At 38.5% G+C, this 15,157-nt stretch overlaps 1 protein-coding gene across 1 annotated transcript; it reads right to left on the minus strand.

The window, feature by feature from the left end:
• Window positions 1-1,553: 1,553 nt before the first annotated feature.
• On the minus strand, window positions 1,554-14,514 carry LOC148849162 (DUF1995 domain protein, putative (DUF1995)). The gene is made up of 9 exons (XM_088948135.1): window positions 14,144-14,514; window positions 13,610-13,697; window positions 12,676-12,789; window positions 12,111-12,193; window positions 3,914-4,028; window positions 3,339-3,430; window positions 2,652-2,717; window positions 2,449-2,542; window positions 1,554-1,862 (listed from the first exon to the last, which is right to left on the minus strand). The coding sequence occupies exons 1-9, from the start codon at window positions 14,410-14,412 to the stop codon at window positions 1,752-1,754; spliced, it is 1,032 nt and encodes a 343-aa protein (XP_088804261.1). The 5' UTR covers window positions 14,413-14,514; the 3' UTR covers window positions 1,554-1,751.
• Between the last annotated feature and the right edge of the window lie 643 nt (window positions 14,515-15,157).

Raw genomic sequence — 15,157 nt, forward strand, 5'->3', positions numbered from 1 at the left:
GACCATCCGGTCCGGTTTCAAAACCATGGTTTTGAGGCACTCCATAGTCTGGATAATGCTATTTTTAGAGGTTAAAACAGGAAAAAAAATACTTTGGCTGCTGAGAGCCAAAAGCCTGAAATATTGGGGTGCTTTTTCTGCATGACACATCAATCCATTCAGTCTTGTCTTTTTAATCAAAAGAATATTGAGAACACTTGCTGTTTTACCCAACACCTATGAAGTTTGTATGAACTACCAACACATGGTGCCAATAATGTTCCAACCAACTATTGCAGCCATACATGGAAACATTTTCCCATCGAGATGGGATTGGCTGCCCACGTAACGTGCCCCACAGGCACCTCAGAAGATGGGCTGTGGAATATGCTCTGTGGGCAGCTGATCTGATCACCTTCCCATGAATAACAAGGAAGATGTTCCCAATGTGTGGCTGCAGTGGCCAGTTGGGACAGTATTGATAGTGTTATGTTGGTAGCAGATTCCTAGCACACCTATCATCACATGTCAGGACCGAAAAGGGTCCATTGCAACCTAACAGCCAAAGTTTTCTTTAAGCTGACAGACCAAAAATGACTGACTGACAGTTGATTTGGATTCTCTGAATTTTTCACATTGTAGAGCCCACCTTGAAAGCCAGAAGCTGCTGTGTAAAAACTCAATTCCCAAAGGGGAAGATAATCTGGTCTATCATTATAAAGCTTTCAAGTAAGACGTATCAAAATACACGGTGCAAGCTAGGTTTAGGCTATATTCCATCGTTGGTGAGTTACAATTTATAAGAACAAGCCATTAAAAATGTAGTAGGTGCCTCTGCTTAATGGGAGAAAATTAGAGAACGTTACTCGGGTCAATGGTCCATAGGATTCAAATTCAGCAACACCGTTCAAAATATTGACACAGGGCGATACGCCCATAGGGTGTATTGGCCTGTATGGAAAATGTTTTCTTTGTTTTTTTATTTTTATTTTTAATCTGATTCAGAGAGGTCAGTTTAAGGCCGGTCTACCCCCTGAACCACCCACTGACCCGAAATACTCCTGTAAGGGCATATCGGGAAGGCCCCCAAATGATACGTATCGGCCGATACGGTCCAATACATATCAAAATTTCGAACCTTGGCCCTGACTAAAGAGAATGCTAACAGAAAACGAGTAAGTGTATATGCAACTCTTGGATTTCTTCACCCTAGGGAGAAGATTGGATCCATGAAAAGACAATGTAGGAGATGGGTCATGAATCCTACCTAATTATAACTAGTAAAGTGGAAGCATTCAAGTGGTGAATTTATGTGGTTCTGGTTCCAGGATCTGGTACCAATACCCAATTATTATCAGTTCGGAATTGGTTCTACCTAGTCCAGTGGCGCTTGGGCCTGCCTGAATATGCACAACACAAAGTTTTATCCACACAGTGTAGCTCTTTCCTTTTCCCTGCTCTAGGCACGGCACCCATCCCTGAACCCAATAGATGATCTATCTGCTGCTACTTTTGCTCAGTGTATGCTGCTCTAGGTACAGCATACTTATTTTATTTTCCACAATTTGAACAAATTAAGTCAACAGAGGTTACGTATAGGCACAACACAAGGAACTTACATTGTTTGACACATGGAATAAACATTACAGAAGAATACAAAATAGTCTATGGAACCTGGAAATGATATGCACTTTTGTGTTGAGATTTACACTGAAAAAATGATACAAAAAAGATATCACTTTGACTTTAACAAAAAAAAAAAAAAAAGGATATCACTTTGAGATTGCTTTCATGAAACGATTTAGTGAAGTAAAAATACTTGCTGCTTTAGCCAGCAAAGAAGGGCCCTTCTCCGACTTGTCATCTACATCCCCAAATATTATCTGCATAAATATGAGAATCCATGACTAGGGAATCTATCAAAACTCTTATTCACAGTGATCGAGTCACTAGTACCCAATTACTAATAGCATTTAAGCTAGTAAGAGCATTCACTTGGATGCAGGTGAGTGGCACTCCCTTGGGCAGTCATGGAAAAGGTCTAGAAAGAATTATAATAAATAGATAAACAAGTAAATAAATAAAAGGTCCAAACAGGTAAGATGGAGCAAATACACCATCTCAAGTGTTATTTTGAGCAATTTTGCAATGCTGTACTTTAAAGTTTAAATCTGTTCCATTTGACACCCTAAATGATGCTTGAGACCGTGTATAGATCAAACCATCACTGTCCTTGGACCTACATAAATAACTAATTAGTAGGTCATTGATTGGATGGAGATGATCATCTGATCAGGTAAATTTCTTGATTAAGCATATATGGGTAGACCATCAAATGTTGGGATCTACTCGCACTGCATAGTTTCTAGACTCTAATTAAATTTCTTCTTCATATAAATTATGCAAGCCTTCCGTTCAATTATCCACATTGTTACCCATAAGTTGAAAAATGATACTACAGCAACTAACCTCAAGCTCTTCTGCATCAGGACGGCTAATTTGTTCTTTAGCAAGTAAATATCGATTTGGTCTATCCTTGTCATCGTAGAACACCTTCCACATTCTAGCAAAGGGATTAACAGATAGGAATTAGATGCAGAGAAACTGAAAATTAAACATATGGAGGAGATACTGAAATATTTTGAATATAAAAGTGATAAATTCCTTCTTACCCTGGATAGCATCTAAATACTGCACCAGATGGTAAAGGTCTCATCGAGTATACTACTGTAAAAGTGCTGCAAAATAGATAATGTAAAGTTATAGTAGCCTGGCCAATAAAAGCTAAAACAAAAGCATTGAGTAGCACAGATAGGCAAATTATCTCGTGCAGGTATGAAGAACATTAGCCCTTTGGTCAAAAGACTCACCCCTTAAAACAAATTATATTAAACTCGACCTTGAGTTTAGGTCCAATTTGAGATAAAAGGACTAAAGCATGGATAAAGTAGTTATGGAGGGTAGTTATCCATAATTTGTCTAAAATACAAGCATATCTAAGCCAAACTGATTCGCATACATATCCCTTACCAGGTCAGGTTTTTACCTTAATAACATTACATTAAATCCCATATATAAAACAACATCTCTGATTCATAGTTTGTTTGATTGGTAACTTGGAAGACCTTATTAAGTTGTAAAAATGAATATTATAGTACAAAGAAAATGTCCGAGTTGCCCTTGCTACCCAATACCCAATGTTGGTCCCAGTTATCCATATATTTCTGATTCAAAGTTGTAAATAGGGTACTTACCTTTCAGTATCTAATAACTTTAGTGGTTATCCATATCAATTCACAGATGACAAATATGAGCTATAATTATGCATGCAAAAGAACAAGGTGAAAAAGTAAAGCTACCTTAAAAAGTAGCGGCGCAGTTTTCTCACATTGAATCCGACTCCTACATCTTCACTAACAAGGCGTGGATTCCACATGATGAGAGGCCTTGGCTAATAAGATAATAATCAGGAATGCAGTGTGAGGAAAAGCATCCTTCCTATCCTGAAAACTGTAGAAGAGAGTACTTTTATGGACAAGACATGGAAGAACATACAAGTGTCAAACTATCTGGTCTGCTTGGAACAGTTCAGTTTGTGTGAGATAGAACTTGTGGGGGAGGGGGAGGGGGGGATGAAGTTGATGCTATTTTTGTTGTATTCTGCTTTCCCTAATCAGGATAAGAATGAGCTTTGATTCTCTCTTAATAAATTAGTGGTAGCATAGACACTGAAATTCAAGCGATATCTCCACACTCCTTTTCTTGTATGACCATACTTGGAGAAAAGAATAGCACTATTACAAGTTTAATATTGCTTTCAGAAACAATTAATTTTGAGCTTCAAGAATAACAGAAACTATCATCAACACCGCAATAAGATAAATACATGCTTACAAAAACTTTTAACAAGAGAAAAGGGAGGTCAAGTAGTTACTGGATCATCTGAGAGAGTAGATGCAATTCTCTCCACATATTCTAACATCTGGTAGTCGGGAACCAACATGACCACAAGTTCGTCTTCATTCTCAACGGGCTTTCGGTCACTTAAACTGCATAAAAATGAAAAGAATTGAATAACAAAGAAGGCAAAGGAGATTAGATATGTGTTAACCAAACCATTTAATGTGTTAACAACAATATCCCAAATAAGTCAATTAATAGAACTCTTCACATGATACAAGAAACCATTTGACCAATTCAAAATCCAAGCTTTCAGTGGTAGAACCACGATGGAGTAAAACTAACAGGATTTGAATATTTAAATACACTTAACCACTAAATATTGTAGGACCAATAAGCCAAGATATTGATACTATCTTTATACGAGAAAAAACGCAATAAAAACACAAAATTAGAATTAGTAAACAAAACATGTCACATGGATTCTTTTAGGCAGGTGAATAACCAGTAGTAACACATGTTGACTCAAGCCTGGAAATTTTGCATGTGCATTTTCTTAATGCTTTCCTAACATGCAAGACAAGGATGAACTGAACATTCTCTATAGATTACAAATTGTAGATTGGCAGCAAGTGGAAAAAATATGACCAGATTCAAATATCTTTTTTGCAGGTAAATGGATATATAATATACTAGTAATACATTTACATAATCACCAAATAGACGATCAAGACTACAATCAGCCTTGAACCCTAATAGATTTCAGGTTAGGAAAAGTAAAAGAAAAGTGAGAGAAAGAAAGAAAAGAGAGGAGAAGAACTGGAGAACACAAAGAATTGAAAGAAGTAACAGATTCTAACGATCTGCCGCCGCCACTCTCTTATTATTTATAGGATATGTTTAGTACATAGGGAAAGGACAGATCTGCCCTTAGTACTTACATGACAAATAAAGCAAATAAAACTGAAATAAATAACAATTGAAATAACAAACTGACCACCAATTGACACTACCATGACTGAAACAAATAATTACACATACTGTCCTACGAATACAGTGGGGACCACAGCTGTGGGGCCCACATTAGTTTTCTCTACACTCCCCCTCAAGTTGGGAATAGATATTTATCATTCCCAACTTGGATAGGTCTGCCTCTAACTTCTTCCTTGGTATAGCCTTGGTGAGGATATTTGTGAGCTGCATGTTGGATGTGATATACGGGAGACACACTTCTTGTGATGAGACCCTCTCTCGCACAAAATGTCGATCAACTTCAATACGTTTAGTTCTGTCATGCTGCACCGGATTGTGGGCTATATTAATAGCTGCCTGATTATCACAATACAACATCAAGGGCTTCTCATAATCAATACCCAACTCTTTAAGTAGTGATCTCAGTCATAGGATTTCAGCCACTCCATTAGCCATTGACCTGTATTCAGCTTCAGCACTAGAGCGGGAAACAACACTCTGCTTCTTATTCCTCCAAGAAACAAGGTTACCTCTCACAAGGGCACAATATCCAGAGGTAGACCTCCTGTCATTAGCACTCCCAGCCCAATCGGCAGCTGTATAGACCTCCACCTTCATGTGATTATTGTTCTTGAACAGTATACCTCTACCCGGGCATCTCTTCAAGTATGCTAATATTCTCTCTACCGCAAGAAGATGAGTAGTTCTAGGGGAATGCATGTACTGGCTGACAACACTAACTACATAACTAATATCTGGCCGAGTGAGGCAGAGATATAGGAGCTTTCCAACCAACCGTTGGAACATAACTTTGTCTTCAAGAGGCTCCCCGCCCTCTGTACTAATCTTGTGATTTTGTTCAATGGGTGTATCAGCAGGCTTAACACCTAACTTTCCTGTTTCCACCAACAGATCTAGAATATATTTTCCCTGAGAGATAAAAATCCCTTGTTTTAGATCTAGCAACCTCAATACCCAAAAAGTACTGTAGTGTACCAAGATCTTTCACCTCAAACTCTTGATGAAAAAGCTGTTTGAGGGACTCAATCTCACTACTATTATTTCTTGTCACTACAATATCATCCACATATACAGCAAGCAGGGTCAGAGAGGAGTCCACCCTCTTAATGAACAGTGTATGATCTGACTGGGCCTGTACATAACCGAATTTTCCAAGGGCTAGTCTGAATCTATCAAACTAGGCTCTAGGTGACTGCTTCAAACCATACAATGCCTTGTTCAGTCGGCAAACCTTCTTACCTGTCTTTGTATCATAGAATCCAGGGGGCAACTGCATGTAGACCTCTTCCTGTAAGTCTCCATTCAGAAAAACATTTTTAACGTCCATCTGGAACAGGGGCCAAGAATGACTTGATGCAAGGGATAACAGAACTCGGATGGTGGTCATCTTGGCTACTAGGGAAAAGGTCTCCAAGTAGTCTATACCATAAGTTTGGGTGAACCCCTTTGCAACCAGTCGGGCTTTGTACCTTTCAATGGAGCCATCAGCATTATGCTTCATAGTAAATACCCATTTACATCAAACCGGTTTCTTTCCCTTGGGTAGGTCAACTAACGCCCAAGTATTATTTTTCAACAGGGCATCAATTTCAACTTGCATTGCACCTTTCCACTCTGGAACTGATAAGGCTTCTTGCACTATTCTTGGAATAGGGACATTGGCAATGGAAGTGAGATAGGACCAGTAAGAGGGAGATAAGCGATCATAGGATAAAAACTGGGAAATGCAGTGAGTTGTAGATGTAGTGCAATGCCATTTCCCTTTACGGACGGCAATAGGGAGGTCAAGGTCATCCGCAGGAGGGGAAGTGGCAACAGTGGAAGGTGTCTCAGTTGGCTCTAGGACTGTAATACCTGGATCTAAAGCCGTAGAAGGGACTGGAGCTGGCCTGGACTACCGATGACTGGGAGCAACCTGCCTACATTGCCTGTGATAGACTCTCAACTCCTGATCCCTCTGACCACCCTCACCATTACAGCCTTCATCACCCGATGGAATAGGTAAAGGAACAGCCCCACTCCCACTATGCTCCCCCTGAGGAAAGAGACCCAAATCCCCACTCTCACTACTCTCCCCCTGAGGAGAAACCCTAGGATAATAGGGTGTCTCCTCAAAGAAGGTGACATCCATGGAGACAAACTTCTTCCCTAAAATAGGATCATAGTAGCAATAACCCTTTTGAGTTTGTGCATAACCGAGAAAAATGCATTTGGAGGCCTTAGGTTCAAACTTGGAATGATGGAGCCCGAGAAGCTGAACGAAACAGGTACACCAAAGGTTTTAAGGGGAACAGTAAACAACTCCTCGTCTGGGTATAGAAGGGAAAAATGGGTTTTCATATCAAGAACCTGGGAAGGAACCCGATTAATGAGATATACTGCCGTGAGGATAGCATCACCCCATAAGCGAATAGGTACATTGGAGGTAAACATAATGCTTCTAACCACCTCCAAGATGTGCCTATTCTTCCTTTCGGCAACCCCATTCTGTTTTGGTGTATGAGGGCAAGTGCTCTGGTGAATAACTCCATGACTAAGGAGGTAAGAGGTCAATGGCTTAGCAAAGTATTCATTTGCATTATCATATCTAAGAACTTTGATTTTGGCCCCAAACTGAGTTAGAATCATCTGATGGAAGTTTTGGGTTAGAGCAGGAACCTCATCTAGAAAACGCATAAGATAGACCCAAGAAAACCTGGTATGGTCATCAATAAACAACAAAAAATATTTGTATCCACCCATAGAAAGGATGTGATATGGGCCCCAAACATCAGTATGCACAATATCAAAAGAATAATTACTCTTTTTATTACTCAAAGAATAAAATGTTCTACAATGTTTGGCAAACTCACAACTCTCACATCTCAACTTTGACAACTCAACAGACTCAAATAAAGCAATAAACAGACTCTTCAAGGACCGGAAAGATAAATGACCTAATCGATTATGCCAAAGCATAGCCGGACTCACAAATTGAGAAACAAAGGACTTCTTATCCACTGGCTCTTCCCAACGAGAACTCTCTCCGATCAGATAGATCCCATTCGTCTCACAACCAGTTCCAATCACCTTCCTCGTCTCCAAATCTTGAAAAACACACCGATCAGGAAAAAATGTTACTGAACAGTTCATATGTTTGGTAATACTACTGACTGAAAGCAGGTTAGTATCAAGCTTAGGAACATGCAAGACAGAAGATAAAGAGATAATATCCGATAACTTGATGTCACCCTTGCTAGAAATGGGAACAAGAGAGTCATCAGCAATGGATACTCTATCTCTACCGGAGGACAAGTGATAAGTAGTGAACAATGATGGCAAGCTAGTCATATGGTCGGATGCACCTAAATCTATTACCCAATAGTGTTCAGTATTACCTGGAGCTGAAGCATGGTAAGCTGAGGCTCAAGTACCTGAATGTGTAAATGCAGATGTGGCAGGGGCTGATGGTGACTGAGATGGCTGAGCTGAACTCCCAACTTCCTTTTCCAACTATATTAGGGCAGCCCAAACTATAGCTAAGGTCTCTAGGGGTGTGCCTTTTGTGCCTGACGAGGATGCTGAATTAGTATTCACAGCCACATGAACATTACCCTTCTTATTTCTCAATTTTGCTGGGACCAAATGAGGATGCAGCTTCCAACAAGTATTTTTTGTGTGCTTGGATTTCTTGCAATGTTCACATACCAGGTCCCGTTTATCTTCCATCTTCCTGTCCCTTTCTGGATCACCCCCTGACTTAGGTTTAACAGCTGTCAAGGCTAGGGAAAGAGGCTGAGTTTGCATCATGACTTTCCTCCTGGTCTCTTCACTATGCACCAGAGAGTATGCTTGAGAGTGGGTCACACTATCTCTGGTCAGTATCTATTGCCTCACAATGTCATATTATGAAATCAAACCAGCTAGAAATTCAAACACCCTATTTGTCTTGACTTGCTTTCTGTGAGTCTGTGCATCTTTGGAACTCTCCCACTCAAGAGTCTTTAGATGATCAATCTCATGCCATAGGGATTTCAAGGTAGAGATGTAGACAGAAACTGGTTTCTCTCCTCGTTTAAGACTATTCACTTCACACTTCAGTTCATAGGTTCTGGCAACATTAAGGGGTTGGGAATAGGTTTCTTTCACAACATCCCATATCTCCTTGGCTGTCTTTGCCCACAAGTAATTTCGGCTGATATGTGGTTGCATAGAATTACACAGCCATGCCATAACCAAGTAGTTCTCTTGAACCCACTTGGTGTACATTGGGTCCACCTTGGAAGGTTTTGTCACATCTCCTAAGAGGTAGCCTAGTTTTCCCCTTCCCCCAATAGCCATCATGGCTGATTGGGCCCATTCCAAGTAGTTTGACCCATCAAATCTCATAGTTGTAATCTGAAAACCAGTTTCAGATATACTACCATAACTGTTGTTCCCAAAACTACCTTCTCCCTGATTTTTAAACTCCATCTTTGATCAAGAATCAATAGTTACGAACTGTTAGGGTCACTACAACAGAAAACAGCACTTGGACAGTCGATCACAATCAGAAATCAGTATGGAATCAATGCAGGTCTGATCTGAACCCAATCTGTAATCAAGGTATATGCATGAAACCAGTATAAATCTGATCTGAAACCAATCGGCAACCACAGTACCAAGCAGTCCATACCAGTTTTTCACCCCCTAAAAGAGCTCAAAACCAAAAAATAGGTCTGAAACCAGCTTAGAGAGCAATCTGAGATGCTAGACCAAAATTAGGGTTTTAATCGTAGGTCTGAAATAAGTGCTCAGCCGCACTTTCCAAGCAGTCCGTACAATTAGGTCTTGTCATAGGGTCAATGTGAAACCCTAAAACTGATCACCTTTGAGAGAAAATGCTAAAACAAGAACTTTCCAAAAAGATAAAAAAAGTCCGGCCCAACAGTTAGGTTTGCCGCAAGGTTAATGTCAAACCCTAGAATAGAGAGAAAACCCTAAAACAGTTCGGCCACTCCTTCTGGATAGGTCCAACCTATCTTGACTGATAGCAGTCTCTAGAAAATAAATCAGACTTACCCAGAGAATGTTGTTCGCTACCTTCCAAGGTTGCCCGAACCCTAGCCTTCTCTGATTCTTCCTAATTACCAACACTCTGCAAGTCGTGGCAATCTTCAACAGCTGCTAAACTCTTTTGGTAACCTCCAAGAATCAGCCAATGAATACTTCTTCATAAACTTCCAGCCCTAGATAGTTCTCATGTGGTCGGCTGGACTAGACTCACATGAGAAACCCTAGATAGGCTCTGATACCAAGTAGACGATCAAGACTACAATCAGCCTTGAACCCTAATAGATTTCAGGTTAGGAAAAGTAGAAGAAATGTGAGAGAAAGAAATAAAAGAGAGGAGAAGAACTGGAGAACACAAAGGTTTGAAAGAAGGAACAGATTCTAATGATCTGCCGCCGCTACTCTCTTATTATTTATAGGTTATGTTTAGTACATAGGGAAAGGATAGATCTGCCCTTAGTACTTACATGACAAATAAAGCAAATAAAACTGAAATAACAAACTGACCACCAACTAACACTACCATGACTGAAACAAATAATTACACATACTGTCCTACGAACACAGTGGAAGCCACAGCTGTGGGGCCCACATTAGTGTTCTCTACACACCATATGTTATATTAACAGTTTTCATTGTTCAAAATATATTATTGAATCCACAAGTTGAAAATTTTGTGATTGCAGAATTTAACTACTGAAGCACATTTCAGATTGCCAAATGAGTGTGACCTAGATTATAGAGCTTGAATAACTAAAAGCTCAGTGGAATGAGTGGTAGTGTAAGAAACCTGCTTGTTTCATCATTTAATTACCTTCAGTCTACTTTGTATGACCAGAAAATATCCACAAGTTGAAAATTTTGCGATTGCAGAATTTAACTACTGAAGCACATTTCAGATTGCCAAATGAGTGTAATCTAGATTCTAGATTATAGAGCTTGAATAACTAAAAGCTCGGTGGAATGAGTGGTAAGGTAAGAAACCTGCTTGTTCCATCATTTAATTACCTTCAGTCTAATTTGTATGACCAGCAAATATTAAGTAACCAGGTATAGATGAAATTATGTGAGCCATTCCACACTGAACTTAGATAAATACACATGCTACAAAGGGAAGAAGAAAAAATTGAAGACTGCATGTAACAAAATTGGTTTACAGTGCTACAAAGTTAAATTTGGCCAATTGAATGGCCTATTTGATGACTTTACATGGGTTCAGACAGATTCACTGGGTTAAATATGAATTTTCACTCAGACTTCATTCAACAGCAGGAAAGACCTAAGCAAGAACTATGCCTTCAAATTTAGTACAAAATCAATGAAAAAAAAAAAAGGTTTTCTCATTGATAAGTCAATGAACAAAGGTTACCAAGCATGAGTGATCTTCAATAGATTTTATTGTAGTACTACAAGATTGGATCATAAAAGAGTGCAATTTAAACTTCAAGATCTGCAAATTGCAGTTATTTGAGCAAGAAACTTGGAAATCCATGATCTGATGCACAAGCTACATATGCATTTGGACTCTGATTGCTAGGGATAGAAGGGTTGGCTATTTTAGTAGTGAATTATGATCCAAAGGGTACCAGTATATGGACTAAAAGGGAATCTATTGGACAATGGAAATTGACTTACCACATAGAGAAATGAAGCTCATAGCAATTTTAATGCCCTAGTGAACCACCCCTGCCCCCAATGATATGAAATTCATAGCCATTGGACCTGCTCAGTGTCCTTAAGATAGATGCCAATGGATTATAGCAGATACTTTGGCTAAATGTAGGTTGGGTAGAGAGGGTTGTACGTGGGATGTTCATAGCCATTATAAAGCCCCAGTCAAACCCTCTCCTCCCCAAGGGGAAAAAAAGAAAAGAAGATAAAAGGAAACTGTAGAATGGAAGTTAGGGAACAGGGAACTGAATTTTCAATTGTAATAATCTAATGCAACAAATCTATCACCATAGCATTTTTGTGACAAAGAATATTGTTTATATGTCTCATATTTAACTGATAAAATAGGCAATCTGGGGATGTCAAAGCTAAATGTTGCAAACACGCAATGCAGAACATAATTAGCACAAAAAATGAAAGGAAAATCATTAAAAATGAGGAAAACAAACAACAACATGCACCTCGCTTTGTTGGATGTTTGAGAAGAAAGGTCACCGAATTTCTTAATGGAAATTCAACTGAAAGATGGAGGATACCTGGAAAATCCAAAAGTTGCATCTTTCCAGCGATATTTAAGAAGTGCAGCTGCTCCAGCATCAGGGAAGATCGCTTTTACTTTCTACAAATGACAGGATTATAAGCAGTTGCAGTGTAGATAGCTAATTTGTAAGAGTAGGAACTTGTACTTGCTTATCCATGAAGATCTTTCCCCAACAGATACTATCCATAAAAGATGTAAACCTGATTTAACATATGATCCCCAACGCAGGTATGGTTGAGGGAGACTCTCAAGTGGGGTAATATATTTGGATGAATGGTGATAGTAAAGGCCCTTGTCACTGTCATTTCATTGGAAAGGCTAGATTGCTGGTCGTCACCAGAGTGAACATCTAACTCCACCAGATCCAGCCATCAATAAACCCTATTGTTAATGATATTTTGATTGGAGTTATGGTTTCTTAGCCTTCAGGTTAGTCCTTCCCCCTTGGGAGTTGGTAGATCCTGATGTTTCTATGCATCTTTTTTCTTATTTTGCCTCTTTCTTCATTAATAGATTTCCTTTTCTGATATACAAAACCCTAAAGCAACACTCTTCCTTACCTGGCATCCTGTTTCTTCAATAAGAGTATCCAAGAAAATCCTTGACAATTCCCAGAGCTCAGCTTGGGCCCCTTCATCATCAAGAAATTGCAACTGTGGGATTAAGAGCTCAACCTACACACACACACACACACATATAGAGACATGCATACAAAAAAAAAAAAATGAGCATGATTAGTATTTACAAAGAGAACAAGTCAAAGAGCAAGGTTCAGAAATAAAAAGCTCATAAAAAGAACATTATGGTGATTCTCCAAGCCGAAGTCAGCAAGAAGTTTGGGACTAGGTTCTTTTAGATAAGATTTCATGGGAAAGGACATCCAAAGGTGTCAAGACTTCAGTTCTCCATAGTTTTCTTCAATTTTTTTTCTTATTTTTACTATATTTTATTTACACATACAATTTGGTACTTATTTACATTAATGTCTCTGTGCCATGACTTCTAGAGGCTGACTTGCCATACATTTGTGGGCCACCTGAATGCTAGGAACAATGGTGGCCTTGGTCCATTGGTTTTGGTTTTCTAATATGTGAATCAGTGTGATTACTTAAAACCTGATTTTGGAGGTATTAGCTGACAAGTAAACCGAGGCTTCATCATGGAGATGCCTGAAATTAGCCAAATCTTTGAAATTGTATGTGAAGGCATTAAATATCAATTATTACACTGCTATAAAGGCCATAATGGAGAAATAAAGTTCAAAATAAGCAAAGAGAAGCCAGACTAATTGGAATTAAATTATTCACATGCACGGATAGCCATTTCAAGGCCAAGAAGACAAGCCCTCGATAGAACCAAGCAAAGAACATGGGCCATTCTAGATTTGGGGAGATCCCAATTTCTGAACCTCATGTGGTTTCGCAAAAAAAACAAACAAACATACACATTGCTCCAAATTATTATTATTATTTTTTTTTGAAGAATAAGACTTACTATTGCTCTCATCCCTCCAGAAGATACAAAGATGGCACTTGCTTGACTTGATTGCCTTACAGCACCCTCCAAGTCAGAAGGTAAGCAACTGAAAACATAAAATGAGACCCATCATAATCCTTCATGAGACGCCCGAACATTAAAAGAGAATACAGAATTGCAAGTTCTCTGAATTAAATTGTCATTTTTCCAACAACCCAACTACTCAATTTCAACATGGTGGCTGGAAAAAATCAAACTCTACCTGTTATTTGCATATTGAAAGTACAACTTCATAAACAAATTTAGTCTTCTATCCCCTTTTCAGCAGGAGAGTAGCTACAATTCCTCATAAGCCATTGCTAGAGCTTGGCTTCTTAATCAATTGGAACCATGATTTTTTTTTCAAATTAGAAATCAAATTTGGTTCTTTTACGGCCGTTTATAACCAAAAAAATATCAAAATGAATACCAGCGTATATACACACATTCAACAGGATAATGGCTGAATTCGAGCAGGAGCAGAAAAGATATTAAAAATAGAAATTAGAGAACCTGTCATCCTCCTCTTCTTCTTCTCCTTGAACTGGTTGCTGGGTCTTTAAAGGAGGTGATGGGTTGTCATCAACACTGCCTTCGGGACCTTCACCTTGGAATTTCTCGAACTTAGCAGAGGTGCGCAAGTCGGAACGAGCAATGCGCAGTCCAATTTCATGGGACCCACGAGGGATGAGCGGCGAGAAAGACGATGTTAAGCGGGTAGTGGTGGATGTGGTGGTGATAGACGGAGAGCAGCAACAGAGGTTTGGGAGTGTAGAAGCCATGAGTTCTCCTTAGTGCCAATACCTCCCACTTTGGCTTTATCGGTTTCACGGTTGTATTTTATCGTTGTTTTCTTTCATGTTTAACTGCGTTTGGTTCCAGACAAATTTTGGTGGGATGCGATGGGATGGAAGGATAAAGAGAAAATGGAGAGAAATTTTTCATATTTCTTGCATGGTTGAAGGGAAAATAATAAGAAAATCAACTTCAATTCAATGGTGATTACTTTTTGTTATTTTATGTTTATTATTAATTAATTAATGTTGATAATTAGTTAATAAATTATTGATTATGAATTAATATTTCAATTTTAGTTAATATGTTATTTTATTAATATTTATTATGAATTAGTTAATATTTTTATTTTTATTGTTAATTATTTTAATTAGTTATCCATATTTTTTATTATTTAATGTTTTATTATCAATGATTAATTACATATTAGTCATTATTTAATTAATATTTAATATTAATTAATTAATTATTAAATTAATTTTAATTAAATTATTTTATTAATATGTTATTAAATAAGTAATAATTTATTAATGAATCATGCGTCTAATTTTGAGTTTGGATTTGCTCCTCACAGAGCACATCTCACACCATTCTTAGAGTGCATTGCAGTAGTGCCTTGGGAACATCTTCCCGTGAATGATAAGATCATGCGATGTTACATTCTCAATCCACATGATGCGCTGCAAGGTTGGTGTGAGGTGTGCTCTATGAGGTGCAAATATGATCTCATGG

The sequence above is a fragment of the Nelumbo lutea genome, chromosome 6, assembly GCF_056320005.1.
Source record: "Nelumbo lutea isolate HS-2025 chromosome 6, American lotus-T2T, whole genome shotgun sequence".
Classification (NCBI taxonomy): domain Eukaryota; kingdom Viridiplantae; phylum Streptophyta; class Magnoliopsida; order Proteales; family Nelumbonaceae; genus Nelumbo; species Nelumbo lutea.

Coding starts and splice junctions, on each gene's coding strand:
- LOC148849162 (XM_088948135.1), bottom strand. CDS start 14,412: ATGGCTTCTACACTCCCAAACCTCTGTTGCTGCTCTCCGTCTATCACC. Junction 12,194..12,675: donor TTGAAGAAACAGGATGCCAG/GTAAGGAAGAGT, acceptor TGTCATTTGTAG/AAAGTAAAAGCGATCTTCCC. Junction 2,718..3,338: donor CTGCGCCGCTACTTTTTAAG/GTAGCTTTACTT, acceptor TCTATTTTGCAG/CACTTTTACAGTAGTATACT.